Genomic DNA, 26,377 nt, shown 5'->3' with positions numbered 1-26,377 from the left:
TGTCCGCACCACAATCTGTTGCATGTAAACATAGCCTATTCTTACTTTCACAAACAGCGGAAACTTTCCACACCAAAATCTGCAATAAAATCCATATATCATTGTAACATAGCATGCAAGGTTAAAAAGAGACATATACATCCATCCAGTTTAGCCTATTATCTGCCAGTGTTGATCCAGAGGAAGACACAAAACAAACAATGAAGTCAAAGCCAATTTTCCTCATTTAAGGGATAAAATCCCTTCCTGACTCCAATCTGGCAATCAGAATAGTCCCAGCTCAACACTCCTTCTGAAGTTATTAATGGATTATAGCATATAATATTGTATCGCTCAAGAACTCTTGTAGCGAGTTTGCCATCACCACATCCTCAGGCAGAGAGTTCCATAGTCTTACTGCTCTTATAGTAAAGTACTCCCTTCTATGCTTCTATTCCTCTAGTTGTAAAGGTTCCACCTTATTATAGTCACAGTCCTGCATATGAATAGATGATGGGAGAGATCTCTGTATTGTCCCCTGATGTATTTATACATCGTTATTAGGTCACCCCTCAGCCCTTCTTTGTTCTAAACGAAATAATCTCAATTTTGATAACCTCTCTGGGTATTGCAGTCCACCCATTCCATTTATTACTTTAGTGGCCTGTCCTTGTACCTGCTGCTCAAGTCCTGATATGTCCTTCTTACCGGTGCCCAAAACTGAACACAATATTCTATGTGCGGTTTGACCAGTGACTTGTAAAGAGGAAGAAAAATGTTCTTGTCATGTGCCCCTGGACCTCATTTGGTACACCCCATGATCGTATTTGCCTTGCCAGCAGCAGCTGCCTGACACTGATTGCTCCAGTTAAGTTTACACCTAACTAAAACCTACAAGTTCTTTTCCATGTCAGCGTTACCCAGTGGTTTCCCATTTAGTGTGTAATGGTGACATGTATTTCGTCTGCCCATGTACATAACCTTACATTTATCAGTGTTAAACTTGCCACTTTTCTGCCCAAGCCCCCAACGTTTCCAGATCCTCTTGCATCCGTATTCTGTTCTTTCTTATGTTAATTACTTTGCATAGTTTTGTATCATCTGCAAATATTGATATTTTACTGCACAATCCTTATACCAGATCATTAATAAATATATTAAAAAGAACAGGGCCCAAAACCGACCCCTGTGGTATCCCACTAACAACAGTGACCCAACCAGGCGTATGTACCATTTATAACCACCCTCTGCTTTCTATCACTGAACCAGTTACTTACTCGCTTACACACATCCTCACCCAGACCAAGCATTCTTATTTTATATGCAAATCTTTTATGGGGCACAGTATCAAATGCCTTGGAACAGTCCAGATACCCAAGATCCATTGACGCTACCAGGTCTAGTCTAGAACTTACCTCCTCATAGAAGCTGATCAGATTGGTTTGACAGGAGCAATCTCTCATAAACCCATGTTGATACAGAGTCATACAGTTATTTTCCTTGAGGTAGTCCAGGATAGCCTCTCTTAGAAACCCTTCAAGCATTTTACTCACAATAGAAGTAAGACTTACCTGCCTGTAGTTTCCAGGTTCACATTTTGACCCCTTTTTGAATATCGGCACCACATTGCCTATGCGCCAATCTGGTGGAACAGATCCAGTCACTATTCAGTCCTTAAATATAAGAAACATGGGTCTGTTTATCACATTACTTAATTCCCTTAAAACCTGGAGGTGTATGCCATCGGGACCCAGTGATTTGTCTATTTTAATCTTTTAAAAACAGCTCTGCAATTCTTCTTGGGTTAGACTGGTGATATTTAGTGGAGAGTTTACTTTATCACTCTGCATCTCATCTCACATTTCATTCTTCTCAGTGAATGCACTGGAGAAAAAAAATCATTTAATAGTTTTGCTTTCTACTCAGCAGCTTCAACAATTTTACCTATATTATTTATTAGGGGGCCAACACTTTCAGTATTTTTTTTTTACTATTTATATAATTGAAGAACAGTTTAGGGTTAGTTTTACTCTCCTTGGCAATGAGTCTCCCCGTCTCCATCTTTGCTGCTTTTATCCGATTTTTACATTATTTTTTCCCCTATAGGTCTTTAGTGCTTCTTCGCTGCCTTCTTGTTTCAGTAGTTTAAACACTTTATTTTTGCTGTTTATTGCCCCTTTACATTTTTATTGATTCACATTGGTTTTCACCTATTCTTCACCTTTTTATGAACCTCTCACAGTAAATAATTAGGATGTGTTTAAACATTTCCCATTTATTCTCTGTACTCTTATTTTTGAGGACTTTATCCCAGTCAGTAAGGTTAAGGCCATCTCTGAGCTGGTCAAACTTTGCCTTCCTAAAGTATAATATTTTTGTAGCTCCACTATAAAACGCTCTCTTGAAATGACAAGTTGAAATGTATTATATTATGGTCACTATTTCCCAGGTGCTCCCCAACTTGCAGCCCTATTATTCTGTCAGGTCAGTTTGTCAATATTAAGTCCAAAATGGCCGTCCCCCTAGTGGGGTCCCATACAAGTTGGGTAAGGTAATTATCTTTAGTAATTGACAGAATGTTGTAACCCTTATGAGAACGGCTTTCCAATTTATATCCAGATAGTTAAAATCCCCCATACGGATTACCTCATTGTGATTTGCTGCTTTATCTATTTGCTTCAATAATAGATTGTCAGTAGCTTCTGTTATATTTGGTGGTCTATAGAAAACCCCTAAGACTATATGATGTAGTTTTTCCCTCCATGTATCTTTACCTATAGAGACTTCACATGTTCATCTCTCTCCCATATAGTTTTGCATAATGTGGGCTTTAAACAAGATTATACATAAAAAGACAAACCCTTCTGAACAGACTGTAACCCTGTAAGTTCACTGCCCAGTCACAGCGTTCATCCAACCAGGTCTCAGTTATTCCTGCTATGTCGTAGTGTTCCTCAGACATTATTACTTTCAGTTCACCTACTTTATTAGTCAGACTTCTAGCATTAGTCACCATACAGTTTAGAAAGTTTGGGTTATTTTCTTTTAATTTTAAGTGCATCTCTAATAACTGTTCTGCCAGTTCTAACTGTACCAACCTCTCCCACCACTCCATTCCCATTCCTCAGTACAAGGTCACACACACTACACCGTCTACACCATCTTCCCCTTTATCTGGGATATTTTTCCACCCCAGTCCCTAGTTTAAACACTCCTCCAACCTTCTATCCATTTTCTTCCCCAGCAGAGCTGTACCCTCCCCATTGACATGCAGCCCATTCCTATGGTGGAGCCTGTAGCCAACAGCAAAGTTGATACAATTCTACAGGAACCCAAACATTCTCTTCCCACACCAACTCGTGAGCCTTTCTGGTGTGTTGTGTGCTACAGGTAGTTCCCTAGTTCCCTGAAATAGTTTTTAAAGAACCCTCCACCTACCTTTAACTTTGTCATTAGTGCCAATGTGTACCATGACCACTGGATCCTCACCAGCCTCTCCCAGTAATCTGTCAACCCAACCCGCGATGTGTTGAACTCGAGCACCAGGTAGAATGCCCTGTCTGTTCCCCTTATAATTGATTCCCCCACCACTAGGACCTGTACAGCAGTATGTACCCTAGAGCTGCTGTTCAAGGACAGCATACATGGTACAAGATGTACCAGTCATGGAGACATTATAACTGGGGCCAGACAGATATATATATTGTTTTTAAAAATTTAATCTAGGCATAAATTTAAAATAAGTGACTCTTCCAAAATCACTGACTCAGAAGTGTGCGACTTGGGATCAGTGACTTTGGACACAATACACAGAACACAGTACAGTTAGAAAACAACCATGAAACACTCACTCATGTTCCATTTACATGTAACAACGCTCAAATTCGTTTATTTGAGTGATAATTAATAGTGCAGTGTGAATGCAAAAAAAAACCCCAAAACTAAAACTATTGCTGGCTTGTCATTCCGTGTAAATGTTTCACACTCAGCACTTCACATAGAAGGTGAAGTGCTGAGCAAGAAGCCATCCAGTGATAAGTTTCTCTGTCTTAAATGCTCTGCACGAGTGCCGACGACCCTTGCAGTGACATCCGCGCCCGTTCAGTCGTTTAGATGACCGTCGGCCCGTGTAAAGGGAGCATTAGATTTTGATTTACATAGCTCTTAGCTGTAGCGCTTCTGTTCCTTCTCGGTTTGGAATGGACACAGGTGAGTTCCTCAGATGCAATTTATTAGCCAGCAATTAAGTAACCCCTCCATCATTACTCACCTGTGCAATGCAATGGAGACTGCAGCCTACAAGCAGACTATATGTTTTTTTTAATGTACCAATACTTATCAATGTAAACCACCAATATATTCCCTTGGCACAATGTATTTAACCTGTAGGAAGAAGACAATGCAGCACAATGTATTGGCTAAAACGTTACTGTGACTTGCTATAAAACACAAATAAACGAATGCACATAGAGTAGGGAAAGATGCACGAAACAATTCCACTAATGCCAAGTCACACTTATGGATTTCCACAACCAATAGGGCATATTGCAGCTTTAAAATTCCACAACATGACCCAAGTCCACAACAGAATTCTTCGCGATTACTGAATGGAGTTTGCTAAAACCTAATTAACATTGTACTGTATATAGTTGCGCAATTTTTGTGCGGAAACCATCTGCAACTAGTACGTAGTTTGTGAAAGTGGCCTTAGAAATCATTCATTTTGTGAACTCTGATTAGCTTTACACAGCTGCAATTATTTTGTGAATGTTTTTTGTTTTCATGGCCGGTCTCACATGTTCAGTAAAAAAAAAAAAAAAAAAAAAGTTATGGTTGTATTTTTTAAAATCAGTATATTTATGCTAAAAATGTATGGGGATGGCTTCTACATTTTACTCCAGACATTTTGATATCCAACATGTCTAGTTTTGGATTACAAGGCACATATGGCAATGGTTTTGGTTGGCATCAGTGATGGGTCATTTTCTTGTTTTATATTACTTCGATGGTAAAAAAAAATGGTCACAAAAATATGTCCCCTGTGACATCATATAAGACTTATGGGGGTCATTCACAGGTTTTATTAATTTCTTTTAAAGCTTCAGTTTTCCACTGTAGCTGGGGCATCCATAGAAGCCCCAGTTACAGGGTAAAACATCCCCTGTAGTGACAATAGTCACTAACAAAGCTAATCTGGGTCAGCTAGGACCCTGCAGATCTGCTGTGACAGGGCCACACAGCAGTCACGTGCTCACTGGGCCACATAGTGAAAATAATACTTCCACTTCTTAGTACATAGTGCTCATTAGGTGCTATGTAGCTTTGAAAAGAGAAGGTAGAAGAGATTAAAAAACGCTTTTCTCTTCTCCTCTGGGTCCTCAGCTGGGACTTATAGCCAAGAACCTGATCTGCTCCTGCTCGATTGCAGGAGCAGAGGCTTTAATCCTGTGCTTTACATCTGCTATTGGTCGAGATTAAAGCCCAGGACTAAGTGCCGTATATGTACTGTGCTTAGTCCTTAAGGGGTTAAATAGAACCTGTCACATCACCATAAACTAAGCTATGGTGCTGCTAGTGGAAATGACAGGGCGCCGGGTGCTGTATTTTTCGATACTCGCCTGCTTCTACGATCTAGCAGTGTCCCCCTTTGAAAAGAGACAGCTTTTCATGCTGCAAGCAGAGTCCCATGTGCATGATCTCCTATACAAGTCTATGGGGAAGCACACAGGATTTTCGTGCCCCGTGATGAATTCAGAGGGGAACATCGCTGGATCGGCTCCATAATGTCCACTAACAGCACCATAATTATAGTTCTGTGGGAAAGTGACAGGTTACCTTTAATCCCAAGAGTACAGAATCAAAAATAAGGGAAATAAAGCTAACCAGTAACATGCCTATTCCTTGACTCTAAGGGCTCTTTCACACGAGCGTTTAATGGCCGGCCGATATACGCTTCGATCTGATGCATTGGATTCCAATGCATCAGATCACATGGCCATATTCTCACGGCACGAAAGCACCCAGCCAGGCCAATATAGTGCCATGCGCTTTCATGCTGGGCCGAGAACATAGTCCTGTAACTATCTTTCCGCCCGGAATAAGTCGACTGCTGCATGGGCACCCCTCCCATCCCCTCTGTCTGTTTGCAATGGCAGGGGACGGGGCCAAGCTCTGCCCCTTTCATTGCTGGCTGCGAGCAATGGGTGGGTGCTTAGCTCTGCCCCCATCCCGCCCACTCCCATTGCAAACAACCGGGGGGGAAGGAGAGAGGAGGTGAGCTGGCGAGGCAATGGCATTGCGGCATCGGGGTATATATGTGCCAGCACCTGTGCCGTCTGAACGGATGCACAAATGTTAGATTTGTGCACCTGTTCACGTATTTCTACGGCGCCGGTGGACACACATAAAAATGCCTACGGCTGTGTGCAGGAGGCCTTAGGCCGCTTTCACACGGGCTACAAAATCGTGCGATTTTGTAGCGATGCGACAGCACTACAAATCACATGTATGCGAAGCCCATGCTTTCCAATAGGTTCCTTCACATTAGCTAGGTTTTGTCTGATGTTATGCTTCTAGAAAAATAAATCACGGCATGCTGAATATTGCCGTGGTTTGCGATGTTTTGTAGCCCATGTTTACCTTTGGAGCCTTCCTTTGTGTTGCATCACATCGCACAAAATCATGGTTTTCATGCAGTGCGATGCAACTTTGACAGTAGGAAGTCCCCTTAACAAAACTCCTCTACTATTCACGCAGAGACAGAGAGGGACATAACATATAACCCAACGTACACTGCATGTTTTTCAGAAAAAGTGCTTTATTCTTCTATTTAGTAAGGTGTCGGCCCTCCTTATGCTTGTATTACAGCGGGAACACGTCGAGGCATACTTTCCACAAGTTCTCTATAAGTCTGGGGAGGAATAGCTCGCCATTGCTCGTACAAGGCTATAAGAAGAGATTATTGTGAGGATGGGCATGGGTGGCGGCGTCGTACCAGTCGCTCCACTGCGTCCCACAAGTGCCCGATTGGATGAATGGGCAGCTTTTTATTTTACCCATGCCCTTCCCAGCATACCGTTCAGCAAACTCAGTATTTGCATATTTGCCAATTTTCTGCAGTGTCCAAATACTTTTGTCCATATAGTGCATAACCCAATGTACAGCTGTAAAGTCTACATTAAAGGTAAAGCAGGGCACAGAGAAAACCTATAGGAGGAGGTAGCAGTAAGGCCTCTTTCACACTGGCGACAGAGATATTGCCATGAGAAAAGCGCGGAGATATTGCAGCTGTGTTCTCACAATTTCTGTGCGCTCTTGATTTTGTCGCATGACTTTGTAGCGCTCTTGCGCCGGAATTTTCGGAGATGGGGCCCTCAAAATATAAGCCATACCCCTAAAATAACCCCCAGCTGCATTTAAAAAAAAGAAAATGCATTACCTAACAGGCGCTGTCCGCTCTGCCACACTTCTCCCGAAGCTCCAGCACACTTTTTTGGAGTCTTCAGACGCCGATTCCTGGTTAGAGGGTTCATAATTCCCACTTCTAGGAAGTGCTGGCTCTGATGGTTTCTCAAGCGCCGCGGCTCAGCCAATCACTGCAGTGCTCAATGAACAAATCACAGCCATCGTATTGAATGGCAGTAATTGGTTCTCAAGCGCCACGGCTCAGTCAATTACTGCAGTGCTCAATGAGCCAATCACAGCCATTCAGTGCGATGGTGGAGATTGGTTCATTGAGTCCCGTGGCTCAGTCAATCACTGCAGTGCTCGATGAACCAATCACAGCCATTCGATGTGATGGCGGAGATTGGTTCATTGAGCGCTGCAGTGATTGGTCTTCGAGGCGGGGTTTTTGAAACCCCTGATCAGGAAGCGTTGGCTGGAGACTACAAACAAGTGTCGGAGCTACGGAGAAGTGCAGCAGAGTGGACAGCGCCTGTTAGATAATGTATTGATTTTTTTTTTTTAATGAAGATAGGGCTTATTTTCAGGGGAGGGCTTATATTTCAAACCCACCTCGTAAATCCCGGCAAAATAGTGCTACAAAGTCGCACGACAAAAATCGAGATAATGCACAGAAATCTCGGGAACCTAGCTGCAATATCGCTGCGATTTTCTCAAGGCAATATCGCTGTCGTCCATGTGACAGAGGCCTCAGTGCTACCTGCTTTAACTTCGATATAACATATAACCCAATGTACAGCTGTAATGTCCCTTTTTGTCTCTGCTTGAATAGTATAGAAGTTTTGTTAATACGTTTGCACTTGAACTAATACAGAACATCTACCGTATATTTACATGAATTTGTACATTTGCTGTATGAGGCTGGCATGCGTATTTTATTGGTAAGGCAGTTTATGGCCCCAGTATAAATTTGTCATTTCCTTTTTTGGGATTTTTAAAAAATGTGTTTGTGTTTTGTATGGGCCATGTCTCAAACTTTTGCATTGCATTATTGCTGTGGGGGTCACTATTACCGGTGGGGTCGCTCTGGGGGTCACTATCCCTGCTCGGGTAGGTTTACACGTTGCGGAAATACTGTAGAATGTCCTCAGCGGAAATTCCGCAGCATTTCCGCATCCGAAAAGCAGTGAAAATCTGCACCCTGTCTATTTTGAAACAGCCCTGCCCTTTTTAGAATGACGGTAGGAAAATCATACGTCATAATAAGCCCCGCCCTGACATGTTGGCACTCTGCGATCAATAAGTGGGTTTTAGGTTGCAGTTTGGGCACTTGGTCTCTAAAAGGTTCGCCTTTACTGCTCTATAGCATGAAATGCATAAGCAACTTATCTCACTGCTAATTCTTGCACTATAAAAAACACCATTAACTGCCTGCTATACTTTGCTTCTTTCTCCAGCGCATTTTGCCTTTTACTAAACCATGAGATATCTACACTATCCTCCCAAAAGTATTTGTACACCTCTATGTAGAATGGATCATGTCTGATAAGCATGTTGTGTACCCTAAACCATGCTACATAAGATGCAGACCCTTGGAGGTCTTGGGAACTACATGCTATTGGAGCTACATGTTATGCCGCTGCAGACAAGGCATCACGAAGTGCAATGCATCGGCTGCCCTACAATGGACGTTTAGTGCTGCATATTTCACGCTTGCAAAAACTGTGCGTAATACATAGCAAAAAAAGGCTTGTGTGAGCGTTGCTATAGTCACACAAACATAATTACATTGTGTATTACGCGCGCAATATATATGCGTGCATAATATGCGATGAACGGAGTCAATGAAAGTAGCTTGATTTTCAATCGACCCATTGCGTATATTCATTACGCATAACACGCACATTTAAAAAAATGCATGTTCTATTTTACCATATATTACACTTAATAGGGCTGTACTGTTCTCCATGGATGCATAATAAACGCTGTACCTACAAATTGCATTGTGTATACGCAACGTCGCTAAGTGACAGAGTGGGAATTTTAAGGAAAAAAAATTAAACAAGGAAGACTACGCATGACAGCATGCGCGAGATCCGCTGTCATGCAGAGTCAAAAAATTCCTGCCATACGCTGGCTCACACCGCGGTAAAACGGTGCCTTGTACATGCAACATTTTAACAGACGCTCGTGTAAGCCCAGCCTAAGGGCTTATTTACACGAGCGTACATTGGCCGGTGTTTTCACATCTGGCCAATATACGTTTTCATCTGAGCAGTCCCCTCATCGGCTCTCTGCCTCTCTTCTCCCCTCCGAGTGGTTTGCAACGGAAGAGGGCTGGGTGGGGGTGGGGCTAAGCTCCCATCCCTCCCCTTGTCCATAGCCAGCAAAGGGAGTGGGCAGGACAGAGTGCAGCTTAGCTCCGCCCCATCCCACCTACTCCCATTGCAAACGCCATAGTGGAGGAGGAGAGAGGCAAAGACCCGGGGAGTGAACTGCCTAGATGGAAGCATATTATGGCCGGCCAATATATGCTCATGTAAGTAAGTCCTAAGATTGTTATGCTCTATAACTATCGAGGTAAAACTGTACTGTTATTTTTGTTGCGGACAGATATTTTTGGAGATGCACATCTAAATCTTCAAAGTAACATTCAAGTAACGCCAGGAAGGAACTGTGTGCGATGGCCGGGAGAAGCATTAGCAGTAGGCAGGGTGTTTAAAATCTAAAATAGTGATCAGGTCTCCACTGGTGGGCAGGCATTTCACTAATCAGGCATGGACTGTCATTCATGCTCTTGGAGCTCCAGGCCCCTTTGTTGATTTAGGGTGGGGAGGGGGGTCATTTTTGCATTTTAGACCTGATTTGTGCAAAACGTTATCAGAATCAATGCAGTTTTGCACAAAATCATTTTTAAGTAAATTGCAGGAAAAAAAAAAAAAGGGTTTTGCCATGATTTTGCTCAAATCAGGGTAAACCTGCAGCTAGCAGAGACACAAGACTATGGTGTCATCATAATTACATGAGAAAAGGTCCTTGACCCAAGCATAGCACCTCAATTGCCTCTACCCCATGTAGTAAATGACAACAGCCTTTGGCAGAGAGAGGGAGGACTTGATGGATGCACTTAAAGCAGTCAAGAGCCGCCCTGTCCGTGTCCTTACCCTCTGGCTGCTAATTCCTTACAACTTTTGAATGCCCTCTCCACTGCTGAGGTAGGGCAGAGGAGTAACAGCCCCTCCTGCTTGATGGGGCCAATAACAGAGTCAGCTACCTGCATAAAAAGTATATATACACACACACATGTGCTTACAGTTAAAATTATTCAACCATATTTGCCAAATTTCAGCCGTTTGCAAAAAAATAAAAAAAATAAAAATTTGAATAGCTTAAGGTCTCCTGCACACGGGCGGATTTGCAATGCGAAATACAGAGTGTGATTCTGCCTCCAAATTCTATGGCAATACGCGATTTCCTGCCCACGACTGGGAAATAGATTGCGATTTTGTGCGAGTACGCACGGCCAACTTCCATTAAAGTCAATGGAAGTTGTCCATCCCGCAGCCGATTGGCTTTGCAGAATGTTTGCGGCAGCTGCGTCATTGCAATAGCGACGGCCTCCTCTGTACTGCGCATGAACGCCAGCAGGCACATCAGCAACAGAGGAGAAACCGCCGGACAGGTAGGCAGGTGTCACCGGCCAGGCATTGAGCCCAACTCCACTGCGGAATCCCGCATCTGGGGTCTAACCCACCCGTGTGCAGGAGGCCTAGAAATAGCTCAACACAACTAATGTAACAAGTGGTTTCTCCAAATTCAACACAAAATGCCACACTCAATATGTACTGCAGTCTCAGATTTATTCAATCCGCTTTAGTACTTAGTAGGGCACCCTTTTGCTTTTACAAATGCGATGTATAGCCAGACACCAGCTTCCGACAGTGTGGTTGAGGAATCTTAGCCCATCCCTCAATGGATATGGCCTCCAGTTAAACTAATATTCTTGGGTTTGTATGCTACATCCTTCTTCAAATCCCAAAGATTTTCTTCTGAAACAAAGTCTTGGTAGACTTTGAGGTATGCTTGGATCACTGTCCTGTTGGAAGGTCCAGTGACACCATTTTCTTTTAGGATTACCTGATCCTTCATTGAATTCAGCTTGCCCTCCACACAGGAAACAAGCCCCAGAGCATCACAGAGTCAGTCATGCTTCACTACAAGCAGCGTGTTCTTTATTCTTCCTTCTCCAGATATACCGCTGATCCAAAGGCCTGAAAAGTTCCAGTTTTTTTCCCATCGTTCCCCAGAACCAAATCCCAAAACTTCTGTAGTTTATTTATATGGTTTTGAGTATATTGTAGCAGACTTTTCTTGTGCTTTTGGGTCAGTAGAGGTTTACATCTTGGAGTTTGGCAAGATCTTCAGTGTTTAGCATGTACATTACTGTGCAAACAAAAACGTCAGTGCCGGCTGCCACCAAATCTTGCAGATGTTTTGTAGTCACTTGATGGGTTTTGACCACCTACCTCTTCAGGAATCTGGTGGAAACCAATATCTTCCTCTTTCTGCAAGGTCCTTTAACTTTCAACTTATGAACTATGCTTCCACCTGTATTTCTAGGAACATTCAGGGTTCTCATTTTGTATCTTTTTCCATCTTTGTGCAAAACAACAAAACTTAACTTTTTGGACCAGTCTTGACTTGGGCCCAATGCACACAGGCATATTTGCACTGCGGGATCTGGAGCTCTGGATCTCGCAGCAAATACAGCCCCACAGGACATGCATTGAAAAATGCATTTCCATGCCCATGAGCGGACTTCAACTGCGATCTTCCACTCATGGGGTGGAAGTCGCGGCATGTCCTATTTCAGTGTGAGCCTCGCACAGGTTCGCATCATTGCTGATGCGCCGACTCTGCACTGCGCATGTGCGGCTGTGTACCAGCCGACACATCCACAGAATGCGAGAATATCGCAGTTGGAATCCGACCTGGCCGTCTGCATTCGGACTTAGCCATATTTCTAACCCCAACCAAAAGTCAGGGTCAACAAAGGACCAGGCAGTCCAGGTATGTGAGGTTTTATCTCAAGCACACCTGATGCAACTAATGAAGCCCTTCAGGTGTACTTGAGAAAACATCATAATTGCAAATGTATGCTCTTATGACTAATTTTAGGGGTTGAATAATTCTGAGACTTAAAAGTGGCATTTTGTGTTGAATTGGAGAAGACACTTGTTACATTAGTTCTGTTACATACTTAAAATTGTTCTTATTTGGTTTTAATGCAAACAGTTTAAAGTTATGGACTGTACTTAGCACCAAAACATGTGAACAAAACCATAGGTGTATAAATGTAATGTAATATTGGCTTTGATTTATATATAAATGGTGCAGCAAATTAACATTTTGATAGGGATATGCAAACACCCCAAGTGTGTAATTATATACACAGTTACCAAGTAGCTGTCTAGCAGAATGCAGTCTTAAAAGAAAATCTTTGTGGATCAAACGCACCACATATTTCATTTTACCTTAGCAGTATAAAATGAAAACTATGTTATGATTGGCTGCTATGGGCAACAAAGAAAGTTTTTTCTTTACATTGTGGTGCTGGGCTACTTTTCCATGGCCCACCCTGTAGATGCTATGGTGATGATGAGTGAGGGTGTAATGGCACATAAAGCATACATGATGGCAGAGATGTTTTGATAAATAAACCGCATTACATTAAGCCAAGAATATATATTATCACACACACAAAATACTGGTCTCTCTCCTCGACATTTGTCATTTTTAATAGTAAATTTGGCCTACAGTGTCTAATAGTTAGAGCAGGCTCACACAAGCATAATTTCATCATGTATTACATGCGCATAATACACGGCGAATGCAGTCAACAGAAGTCCGTGATTGATCCACTCTCACACACAAAAAAAGTCTGCTCAGGGGTCAGAATGGTGTGGTTTGTCAGAGGCTCATTATATCTTGTAGAATACCTGCACTTTCACGCTGAAGATTTTGTACAAAGACAGCCCCATATAGCACTTATATAGGACCGTGTTCAGCTGCTAAATGCAAGTACTCTCTAAGTATAATATTTGGAGGAATTGGGCTACACTGTAGGTAGAGTAATGGGGGTACATAGGGCAGCAAAAGGCACATTATTAGGCGTAGCAACGTAATGGCAGTATTAAAGGATGTGGAGTTTGTATCGTTATAGGCAGTGGCAATTGTTGGAAAAGCGAGGGGGTCAAAAGATGTCTAACTATAAACTCTGCAGTCAGATATATCGTCATACATCTCCATATAGCCGAGATTAGTATGAACTTTTGGGGCTCATTCACGCTTGCGATATAGATTTTGTTGTTTTCCTGTCCGGTTAGCTGAGCAGTTGAACAGAATCCCCAGATCGAACAGGCCCCATTGATTATAATGGGGGCAATTCGATTTCTGTCCGACCCTTTCCAAAACAAAATAGAGCAGCATGCAGAGCTATTAGATCCAGGATTTTCACAAAAATTTGCAATGGAGATTCCAAACTGAAACCATGACTCTGATATGAACACAATCTTCAAAGGGGTTTTTAAAATTTGAACCTATTCATAAAAAAAGAGTCATCAATAGCTGACAGGTGGGGGTCTCCTGCTCGGGACCCCAACTAACCAGCTGTACATTGGGCTGCTGTCACCCTGTACAGAGCAGCAAGCAGATAGACATGTGAATGGGAGCAGTGCCTGTAATATAACACTGAGCCGCTGCACAATGTACAGGGCTATCTGCTTCCTGCTCGGTACAGAAGGATAGTGGCCTGCCAAAATAGCTAATCAACGGATGTCCTGAGGAGCAGAAGACCCCAACCTTAAGCTTTGGCTAGGTCATCAACTTAAAGGGGTTGTCCCGAGGCAGCAAGTGGGTCTATACACTTCTGTATGGCCATATTAATGCACTTTGTAATGTACATTGTGCATTAATTATGAGCCATACAGAAGTTATAAAAAGTTTTATACTTACCTGCTCCGTTGCTGGCGTCCTCGTCTCCATGGTGCCGACTAATTTTCGCCCTCCGATGGCCAAATTAGCCAGTCCGGGTCTTCTTCTTTTCTGAATGGGGCTCTGTGTAGCTCCGCCCCGTCACGTGCCGATTCCAGCCAATCAGGAGGCTGGAATCGGCAATGGACCGCACAGAAGCCCTGCGGTCCATGGAGACAGAGGATCCCGGCGGCCATCTTCAGCAGGTGAGTATGAAGACGCCGGACCGCCGGGATTCAGGTAAGCGCTGTGCGGGTTGTTTTTTTAACCCCTGCATCGGGGTTGTCTCGCGCCGAACGGGGGGGGGGGGGTTTAAAAAAAAAAAAAAAACCCGTTTCGGCGCGGGACAACCCCTTTAACAGTTGTAAAAACCGTTCCATGGTTTTGTCAGCATTAGACATACACTATCCTACTAAAAGTGTACACCTGAGCAAGAATCAAAAGTAAGTAATAGTTAGTGATGCCTCCTTAAAGGGGTGCCGTCAAAAAACAAACAAACAGAAAAAAAAACTATACTCGCTTTTTCCTCCACAGGTAGTCTACTTACCACATCTTCTCATCGCTGATTTACTGCAGTGCCCCGGGTCAGCTCACCGCACATTGGCTGGCTTGTTATGAAGGCTGCATTCCTCACATTCCTTCCGGGCCAGTCAGTAGAGGTCATGTCCCTGTGATGTAGTGTACACTGCCTAGGAAGGAATACTGATCTATTGCCGAGACAGACCGCATGAGCAGTTTCTGCAGTAGATCGGCACTCCCCCTGCTGGCCTGTGAACTGTAACGTACATTGGCTGGCAGGAAGAAGACTACAGGCAATGTACGTAACTTCACAAGAAGGAGAGAAGAATCAGCCAGCTGGAGGTGAGGTGACCCCCCCATCCCTTCCAGACTGCAGGAGACAGGAGAAGATAGGCGAAACCGAAAGGGGAGGAATATGCACGTACAGATTTTTTTTTTTAAATGACAGAACCCCTAAGCAGCCCTAAGGACATCCAATACTCTTGTGGCATACACTCTACATGTGAATGTAGAGAAATACCAGATGAAGTGTATTTAGATGGTAGCAAACATCTGAAGAGCTCTTGGAAAGATGGAGGTGGTTCAGATTTCCTGATTCAATGTTCCAGTTTTCCCCAAAAATGTTCAGTGGGGTTCAGTTCCGGACTCTGTGTAAGCCATTCTGATTGTGGAACATCCTCAAATTAACGTAAAACAAACACACTTTGTCACAAATGCAACAGTCTTATTGGAAGCGTTGCTGACCATTTCCAGAGTATTGCCACATTGTCAGCAGCACATTGTCTAGAATGTCAAGGTATATCTTTGTGTTCATGGTTGCTGCACTATTACAAATGGACTGAGACCATGCCACATAATAACAAACAGACTATAACAGAACCTCTGCCGTACTTAACTATTGGCACAACACACTTAGACAAAAGGCGTTCCCCAGGTATCCTCCATACCCATATATATATATGTCCATTTGATTCGAAAATGGAGTAACGCGATTCATCACTCCATAGAACATTCTTCCATTGCGCAACTGTCTATGCTCCTTGTACGATTGTAGACCAGCCAATGCATTGCACTTTGTGATGGATGCCTTGTGTGCAGCGACATAACCCGTATCTCCAATAGCATGTAGTTCCCAAACTATGGCCAAGACCTCCAGGGGTCTGCATTTTATGTAGCATGGTTTAGGACACACAACATACTTATAAGACACGATTAATACAGAGGTGTACAAATACTTTTGGTAGGATAGTGTAGATATCTCATGGTTTAGTAAAAGGCAAAATGCGCTGGGGAAAGAAGCAAAGTATAGCAGGTAGTTAATAGGGTTTTTAAAGTGCAAGAATTAGGTGTGAGATAAGTCACTTATGCATTTCAAGCTATAAAACGGTCAGTTACATAGCTTAAAAGAAACAATGCTTTTATCTTTGTTTGGAGTTGGTGGGGGGCACAGAGTTGGCTTGAAAAAAAATTTAGAGCTCCATATCCTAGAAACCCTTAATCTGGCTCTAATGTTTATAAGGAGGAGGCCGATAAGCGATTTGTTGCCCCATGCACACAGCCCCTACATGACTGATGTCAATTCGGCTCCTTAGAGACCTTTCACACAGGCCAGTATTTGGCGGCAACACGTAGCTGAATTTGGCGCTACGGAAATCCACAACAAATCTGCATGTCTAAATGCATATTTTAATGCTCAATTAATGGTATTTTCAATTCTGCATTAAAATCTTGATGGAGGCATGCAGATTTTGGTGCAGACTTTTCTGTGCTGAGGCCAAATTCACCTGTCTTAAAGGTCCTTTAATGAACCATTCAGTGAACATTGAACCCACAAGGAGGTCTGAGGCAACTAAGTCTTACTCATCGTGCGCTTAGAAATAGAGTGAGATTGAAGGGCTAGTTAACACATGGAGTCATTTTTATGTATGAAGATTTGCACTGACACCCATATATGACTGTTGCATTCTGAGCCGCAGATTTCACTTTGTGCATTACAATGAAGGAATACTAGTAGATGAAGTGACCGTGAGCCCCATTGGGGACATCAAGTGATGTACAGCACTGTGAAGTAAGCATGCACTATACAAGTGTGTAAAATAAAGACAGCTCCCCATGGAATAGCCGATCAGTAGGGGGTCCCGAGTGGTGGATCCCTGCTGATCAGCTATTGATTTAGTCTAAGAATATCTCAGAGGTGGACAAACCCTTCACACAAAAGGTTCCCCTTAAAAATCCTCTTACAAACCAGTGACACGTCAGAATATGTCATTGGTAGAAGTCTATTCACTGTGAACCCTACCAACTGCTAGACAGAAGAGGCTACTGCGCTCCTTCAAGTGGATACCTTTTGTTTTCAGACTCAGATCTTCATGCCTATTTTCTCCCATTCATTGCAATGGGACTATAACGTGCTTAGGAGATTGAATCAGCATGGCACAGTAGTGATCAGTGAGGTCACAGGGCATGGACCCCTGCCCGTGACATCCTCTGGTGTGCCTCACTAACATGTGATGTTTAAAGGGGACCATTTTCTTCAAGCTTAATCATGGCTATCACAGGCAATTATAAATCAATTAGAGTTACAAGCTGATGTGTTCTCTTTGAAAGAAACCATTTATTTGTGGACCTCAGAAGTAAAATTTCTCAGGCCCTTCATGTGCTTACACGCTGAGCTGAGTGTTTTGAATGGCGAGCATATAAAATTTTTTTTAGGAGTATTTGAGAAATTTGTTATGTTAGTGAGCAGTCTATGTGCAACCACAACTATGTACATACATTATGTTGAAAAAGTACTTGGACACAGAGGATGATGAAAACCGATTGTATTCACATTTTTGCACAGCCTTAATGACTGCAGTGACCCTCATAGGCATACTTTCCACCAAATTCCGATGTGTGGAAGGATTTGTTGCCATTCCTAGAGAATAGGTACAGGTAGTGATGCAAGGAATGATGGGCGTACACAGATACTGCGTTCTAGTTTGTGCCAAAGATGCTCGATGGGATTGACATACGGACTTTGGGTTAACCAATAAAGTTTATAGACAGACTCCTCCTCAAACCAAGCCTCAAACACTGCATGCTGTATGACATAGTGCTCTGTCATGTTGGTAAAGACATGGAGCTGGACCAAATGACTGTCACAGGGCAAGTAATGCCACAATGTTCACAATGTCCCGATATTCGTTGGCATTCAGGCTAGACTGCACTATAACAATGGAAGTGCACTGGTCCTTCCTAGAAGAAAGGCCCCCAACACCATAACGAAGCATCACTGTTGTGAGGATGCAGTTGCTTTTAAACCGCTCTCCAGGCAACTGCCATACCCTAGTGCGGCCATCCAATCAGAAGATGGTCTACAGTGATCCACCGGTCCACAACACTTGCTTCCACTCATTTACAGTCCAAGAACAAAGCTCCAAGCACCATCGGAGGTGCCTGTGTGCATTCACTGCTGTGATGTTAGGTTTGTGTGCAGCCGCTCATCCATGGTAATCCTACACATGCAGTTCTCTATGGATGATTCTGGTGCTAAAGGATGTTCCAAAGGCGTATGAGACCTACTGAGTAAGTGTCTTGGCAGATAAGGTGTGTGATGCCTTCAAAGCTTGTACAAGGATTCATTGTTCACGTTCTGGTGTATGAGGTCTCCCTGAATGTGGCTGCACTGAACACACACCAGATGTTTTCAATTTCTGAAGAACATTGCCATCAGTAGACTTTGGAAGGTCCAAAAGATCTGTAATGTCCATACTGATTGGCTCAGGTGACATTCCACCACCATGTTAATGCTACACCTTATTGCATTCTGATGGTTTTATACTGGGATAGTCATAGTTATACTCTTCTTTATACCTAATGCTCACACATCCGATTTGCATACCCTTTGCCCAACAGAACAGGATTGGTGGGTGTCCCACTACTTTTGTCATCATAGTGTATATCCTGTGAAATTCATTAGATCAGGAGTCAAAAATCTTTTTGAATCCCTTTTTTTGCTGGAACTGAGCCAAACAGGGTTATCAACTACAATACCCAGTTTCTCAGAACATTCACATTCATATGCCTTACATCATATGGTCTATAAGGAACTGGTTAATGTATGTCAATTTACATAATTAAGCTTTTCAACAAACTACATACGTATCTGAATTACTCACACACACACAAAATATGATGAACTTATGGGTTAATTCATGCTTGGTGAAATGGGATTTTTCCCCTCATAATTTAAAAAGGGACATCAGGTTCATGCTGCATGAACCTGGGACAGGTATGCCTATTACCCCCATGTACATTTTATTCTGAAATGCTGTGGTGTTGACTTGTTTTGACTTGGAAACAAAGCTTCGAGTCATGGAAGTGGCCCACACCAACCTCTGCAGGCCTGCAGTGTGTAGACTATACTTTTGTGTATAGGGAGAGAGCTGTCAATCTGCATTATGCAGGTGGGGAGAAGCCTGCGTGGTCTGCCTCTGTGACTTAAAGTTCAGTTCCCAAGGCAAACTTCAAAGTAGTTTTTTTATTTTATGAAATGCTGCAGCATTTCAGAATAAAACCTACACAGGGTCAATGGGTATACCTGCCCGGGTTCATGCTGCCCATAGTTCAGGCAGCATGAACCTGATAACAGAATTCCTTTAAACAAACCTAGAAGCTTGTTGCATGCGAATAGTCCAAGTGTTATACATAAGCACATGCATTTTTGCTTGATCCAGAATGATTTTCATGAGAAATAGTTTTAATTTCTTTTGGAGAGGAAAAGTCTGTAAATGTAAGTGGTTTATAAAGTGTTTGAAAGATGTAAATAGATTGTTATCATACTGAGCGTTGATCCTTGTGGTCATAGCTAGCCTTTAGCAGGGGTGTTGCACATCTATAAAGTCAGTTCTAACGTCATATAAAACAGTCACATGGAAATGGATTCATTCTTAACCTACCAAACTCTTCTGCAGCAAAGCTGACGGTCTAGTGTTCAGGTTGCAGACTCCTCTTCTGTGTGAAGTTGTTAAAAAGTTAGAACTTACCTTGAAAAGTGAACATAGCACAAAATAATGGTTCTAAAAAATTTAAAAACAAAAGACATTTTCATGACAAAACATTACAGATTTTTTTTTCTCTCAAACCTAAAATATCATTTTTTGAATGGCACAAAATGGCTGACAAATGAAATTCTCATTACAAATGATGAGACAGGCAGGTGATGAACATTTTTTTTATTTACAAATATACTAAAATATCTCCGACAGTGAGTCACACCTGCTCCCCTCCCCCCCCTCACCAAGGACCTGAAACGCATTTTCTTTTTTTTAAAGTGCATGCAAAAAAGAATTAAAAGCCTTTGTTTTCTTTCATCGATTTTTTTAACGTTTTCTTTTTATTGTAAGAAAATACACAGCTTGAAAACGTGGATAATGTAATATTTAAAAGACCAAAAAGACAGAAGGGGGACAGGGCAGAGGAAAAAAAAAAAATATTAAAAAAGATTGGGCTCATTGCGTTAAGATTTCCCATCTTTAAATACTGAACTGGAAAAGAATCCCTCGTCCCGTTTGAAAAAACAAAAACAAAAAAAAATAATTACAGAAATGATAAAAAAAAAAAATCTAGATAATAAACAAAAGAGGGAGAGAGAGAAAGTTTAATTTTCTGATCTGAATAAACAGCTGTTAAAATACAATAAGAAAATATGTAAAATCTCTCCTTAAATTCATTCTATACAGAAAATACATGATTTTTGGCCACGGTCCCTGTGTGGTTTTTGTGCTAGTGGGACAGTGGGCGCTGGGATGCTGTGTGCACACACCCTCTGCTTAACGACTGTTACAGCAGCAAAACCAGTGGAGCAGAGCATTGCTTTGAATGGGCTGTGCTTATTCAGAGTCCACTCTCTGGCCAATTCAAAGGCTGAGTACGTTCAGAAAAAAAAAATCTTTATGCTGTGCCGTCGAAGCCTGCACAACGAGGCTCTGGCCGGGAGCATAAAAATTAAACATGTTTTCGATTCAAGAAATTTTTTTGAGGCTGCAGACCATACAGACAAATAAGCACCATCACACCTCTAGAACACTACTTTCTGCACTGCTCCGGAGGCGTGTAATGAAAGAACATGTACAGCATATACAAAAAACAGTGAGGCATCAGTCCATTAGATTCCCACAAAGCCACCTATAAAGGTACTTTATGTACAGAACAACTTCACGGCAAAGAACAGCAGTACAACTTTTTCAGAACAGTAAGTGCAAGAAAATACCTACTAAAAGCACAATTTTTAAAGCTCCTTCATTTACTCAGTAGTACTCAGAGATAGGTCTTCCGGCAGTGATATAACATCCGCCCCTAGAGGCGGAGTTCTTAAAACATGTAACACAATGCATAGCAATGGCAATGTAAAAACAATGGATAAGACACATACGCACAAACACACACACAAACATAGTAGCACACGAATTACCAGGAAATGTAGGTATCCAATTTAGATCTGTAAATGTTGCAATAATTTTGCATCTCCTGTGACAGGTGTAAAAAAAAAAATACAAAAAAATACAAGGATGTGGTACATTCTAGTAAATGCATCAGTAGATGGAAATTCATTCAAATAACCATATATTTAAAAAAAACTGGAAATTAGAGACTGCCAAAGAGACTGAAAAAAAACTTATGAGAATGTTTGACTGTCACACACAAGGACCTTCAGCATTTAACGTGTTTAACGTGGGACCGTAAAGTCTTTTGACCACCACACAGCAGAAATTCCGTAAACGGAATGAGGGCACAATGGTCTAACCAATGCCATCTGTATACTGCTTGGCTTCAGTTGCAAAAGGCATAAAAAAAGAGCAAAAAAACAATCAATCATTCTTCCACCCAATTCCACACCAATATGTTAGCACCTTTACATCAGAACAGGTTTAGACGAGAAAATGTTACTGTTCCTTTGCTATAGAGAAAAAGCACTGCTGCATCACTAGTCATACGTCCCAATAGCAGCAACAAAATTACAGTACCATTATTCATTTAAAGCAATGAACTATTTAGAGCTGCTTGGGAAAAAGGTAAAAAGCCTGCAGCCACAAAGGTTGATTTTTGTTCCAAAGAGAGTGGGGCCCAAATGAGCACAGTTTATGGAAAGGTGTGGATGTGTTCTAGAAGTGCACGAAATCATGCACCGCAGAAAGCTTATTGAACTCCGTACTATAGATTTACGTACCCAGTCCTGGTTTTACATTTCTATTCCAGCTCCTAGAAGATCTGTATAAATATTGCACTTACAATTCCCAGGCTTTTAGTTAATACATCATTGTACACAAAAACACCACCATTCTTATGTTGGTCCAGAAATTTCCAATATTTCTTCCAATATTTCATTTAGCACAAATAATAAATCCATCTGTATCAATTTTCAGGTTTATTTGTGTATTATTGTGCCAATTCCCAAAAACTAAATACTGCAAAATATTGTATATGCTTCACCTTAAATTCAGGTTTCTCATCATTACAAGGATGCACTCAAATGATGAAAACAAACTGATTTTTTTTTTTTCAGATACTGGCTTTGGTGTCCAAAAATCATCATCATCATCATCAATATAATGGTCAAATTTCCGTATAAAAATTCTGTTAATAGATTCAATCTATGAACTCAAAAGCAAATCGTCATGAAATAAGTAAACACAAAATAAAATTCAACTATTAGGAGTTTTTTAAAATTGTACACTTTTTATGTGACAGGTGCAGTGTGGCAAAAATGTGTCTCGTTGTGAACATACAGTTACATATATCCATAAAGAACAGACGAGTCTATGAATTAGTAACTGAATTGAATTATATGTACCGAAAATGGAAATTCCAGAGGACGTCCTTCCCATCTAATTCATGAGGACCAAGATGTACTAAGCCAGAGTAAAAGGTAAATAATTATTAGAAATTTCAACAACTGAAATCCAAAAAACAGGCTAAAGCTGTAATTGCCACGTAGAGGGGTGGCGACAAGACATCTTTGAAGGAAAAAAATAAATAAAAAAAATTTTTTTTGAGGAAAAAAAAAAATTAACATTGATTTTTTTTTGTTTTTTTTTATTGATTGAGACTTTGAATGTGTTTTTTTTTCTGATTCAAATATTAACAATTGTAATAAAGTCTCCAACTCATTTGTGGCAAAAATACTCCGCAAAGTTTGTTTTTTTTTAATAATATTATTGAACAAGTACAATACATTGTCTAACAGCATTTTCTTTACATACTTTTCATCTTCAAAAATATTTTTTCTCTATAGAAGATGTTTTATTTTTTGTATTTATTAATTTTTATGAATGCCTTAAAACGCTGCTCTTTGAGGAAACACTGACTCAGTACATCACAGCCATTGTCTATTAAATTTTTTAATGCCCCTTCCCAAAATAAAAAGAAAATGAGCGGGGAAAAAAAAAGGGAAAGAAAAAAACAAAATAAAAAAGTAAAAAAAAAAAAAAAAAAAAGTAAAGAAAAAGAAATAAAGAAACAAACAAAAAGAAAAAACTTCAAAAACATCCATCCCTCTTGTCCTCACAGCTTTGAAAGTTCCAAATAAATTTTTGGGTGGGCCACAACTAGTACTAAACAAGTGTTCTCAAATAGATGGGCATTTCCTTTGAAGCTTGAGATCAAAAAGAAACCGTGGAAATAGGGTATATACAAAATGTAACTGGAAAGGCGGATCTATTCACAGTTTAATATTGTAAAATGAGGAGCTAGTAGGTCTAAATCAGGACTAGGGAAGGACTGACTGTAAACCTTCACCTTGAGTACTCTTTTCAAGTCCAGTTTTAAAGGTGTTGCGTCTCTACCTAGGCACATGAACGGACTTCTGTGCTCAGGCAAGGACACTTAAATACAACCTAACCTATTGCAGGCATTGGAGGAGAGGGATGAAAAATACAATCATTTTTAACCAATGTTCAAACTGCTGTATTACCAGATACACAGTGTAAATAAACATTTTTTTTCTTTTTACATCCTGGTATACATTAGCAATATATTGCAAAGGTTTAGCAAAAGTTATCCTTTGGCACAATAAAGTACCAAAGCCTTTGAGTAAATAGTGTATTTTGGTCTTAATTTCCCAGCTGCCTTATGTCAGTAAAGAATACATCTGGTATATACATATAAGAAAACCAGGACTGGAGTAGAAAGTACCGCTGATTTAGAGCCAAAAGTGCATTGAAAATTCAAAGTCAATTTCTGCTCCTGCCAGCAAAAGTCTTCAAAATAATATGAAAAAAAACCAAAAAACAAACAAAAAGAAAAACAAAAAACAGAAAAAAAAAATTATGAAAAAAGAAAAAAAAATTATATATTTTCACAAGACATTCTACCCACCCCATCTGCCCAAACAACCCCACCCCAGTTCTGCTTCTCCCCGCCCCAACAATATGTCTATATATATATACAACATGATTGGTTTCTGTAAAATGTATCAAACCTCAATAGTTTAATAAAATCTCTTCTTTTTTTTTTTTTATTCCTGACGAACAAATACCAAAAAAACAACAATGTTTAACGCAGCAGCAGTAACCTTAAGGCTGCAGTTTTATGCTTCTCTCTCTCTTATGTATTAAATTGTATATATATTTTTTTGCTTGTACTTTAACAGAACAAAATGTTTGTAGAAACCAACAGCTATTCACATTTTTGTTGGTTTGTCGTTAAGTTGATCTCCTCTTTTCTCTCTAGTCTCTCAAATGTGTTATTGAACATCAATAAATTAATCTCTTCATCCCTGAGTTTTAGTTTGAAGTGTGAGGCACTTTAGAAGATTGGACGTTTTGTTTTTTTTTTGTCTTCACTGGATACCGACCCAGCAATCTATAAGAGGTGTTTTTCTTGGTAACCAAACTTCTGAAAGTGCCGCGAATGACCCCGCTGTTAAGACAAGATAAAAGTCATAACCAGATCTTACTTAAAACACCACCACTAAACTGGCTCAGGGCTGAAGGGGTTAATCACAGACTTTTGACAACTGTTGTGCATCATGGGTTATGAAACCGACTAAAATTGTGGGCAGCCATCTTCCACAAAGTAGGACTTTTTCACCGTGCTGCAGGACAAAAATCGGTAAGTCCCGGCAGAGGAATTGTGAACACATAACTTTCACCCCTCAAGAGTACTCAAAGACACCAGGGACTCACACCTCTCGCCTTCGTCCAGATACAGGCTAATAGACACATAACCCTCACAAAGCCCTCCGAGAGAGGCATAGGAAATACATACCTCTCAATCCTCACACTGAGATAAAAAGCACATACCTCTCACCATCTTCCCCAAGGAACATCATGGACAAAACTTTGAATAATCAAGTTATCTCTTTCCACAAAAGGGGTTATGAATAAAGGAAGAGTTTTGACACAAAAACACAACTGTTACTTCAAGACTCCTTCCCGCTGTTTGAATCTTCGGTTTGTATAACAAGCACCAATGTTCTGATGGATTGAAAATTTGAGTGACAATCAGGGACACTTGAGAGGTATGCCAGGGAGCTTGCTCCGTGCTCAGATTTGCCCAGAGGCACCCTGGTGAGTAAAAAGAATTACAGGCACTAGTGTCCGACGGACGTCAGAGATAGATAGAGACAGAGAGAGAAAGAGAGAGAAAGAGAGAAAGGGAGGGAGAAGAGAGAAGAGAGAGAGAGCACGCCCGTTAAAATGGGGAATGTACGTTTTGCAGGTTCTCCTTGCTGTCATTGTTAATAATATTATTGTTCTTTTATTTAAATGGCAAAAACTGGCCTCTCTCATCTATAGTCCTCCTTGGGATATTCTAACGTCACCAGATTTCCAAAGCCCATCCGTAAACTTTCCATATCGAAGGTTTCAATTTCTCTTTCTTGGCGTTCAAATAGATGCTTGATCCTCTCGCTGCGCTCCTTTTGAAGGGCTGCCAACTCTTCTTCAATCTAAAAGAGGTAAGAAAGCAGCCTTTCATGCTATAGAACAACATTTCTGATTTTATTAGCCCAGCTACAATAAAACACTAGAATCTGTAATCTCAAATTCTGCATTTCCAAACCTTCGTGAAGCTTATCTCTGTGTTACTTAAGTATAAAGCTTTATTTCTCATCCACATGTTTAAGGGTCCGCGGAGAAGGATGCTAAGTACTGCACCAGACAAAGTCATGGGCTGCAATGAACTGCAGCGACAGCACATTGTTTGGCATAGCTGGGAATTCTGGTCTTCGGTGATTGGCTGGATCCCTTCAGCCAGTCAGACGAGGCCAGTGATGACATCACCTGTTGCTAGGAGTTTCCAGCACAGGATTCTTGGTGAAGAGGAGTAGCAGATTTTAAGAGCATGTATATTAATATAAATCCTGCACTTGAGGATTGCATGTACGAGTGCTGCAATGTCTTCTGTGCTATATACACTCGGATGCTCGTCAGCAGATGCAAGAATTACAGCAATCATCCAG

The 26,377-nt window shown here is 41.2% G+C and overlaps 2 protein-coding genes across 6 annotated transcripts in view; both read right to left on the bottom strand.

The window, feature by feature from the left end:
* LOC136627809 (uncharacterized) overlaps positions 1 to 26,377 on the bottom strand; it is an 884,798-nt gene that overhangs the window by 185,153 nt on the left and 673,268 nt on the right. The window lies entirely within an intron of this gene.
* TAOK3 (TAO kinase 3) overlaps positions 22,330 to 26,377 on the bottom strand; it is a 199,108-nt gene continuing 195,060 nt past the window's right edge. For all 5 annotated transcript variants that reach the window (XM_066603205.1, XM_066603200.1, XM_066603202.1 and 2 more), the window contains one exon: positions 22,330 to 25,864. In XM_066603205.1, coding sequence (XP_066459302.1) covers positions 25,703 to 25,864 — 162 coding nt within the window. In that variant the 3' untranslated portion in view covers positions 22,330 to 25,702. The remainder of the gene's footprint in view (positions 25,865 to 26,377) is intronic.

This window comes from Eleutherodactylus coqui, chromosome 5 (genome assembly GCF_035609145.1).
Source record: "Eleutherodactylus coqui strain aEleCoq1 chromosome 5, aEleCoq1.hap1, whole genome shotgun sequence".
In the NCBI taxonomy this organism is placed as follows: Eukaryota; Metazoa; Chordata; class Amphibia; order Anura; family Eleutherodactylidae; genus Eleutherodactylus; species Eleutherodactylus coqui.
This window is presented reverse-complemented; position numbering and strand designations above follow the sequence as displayed.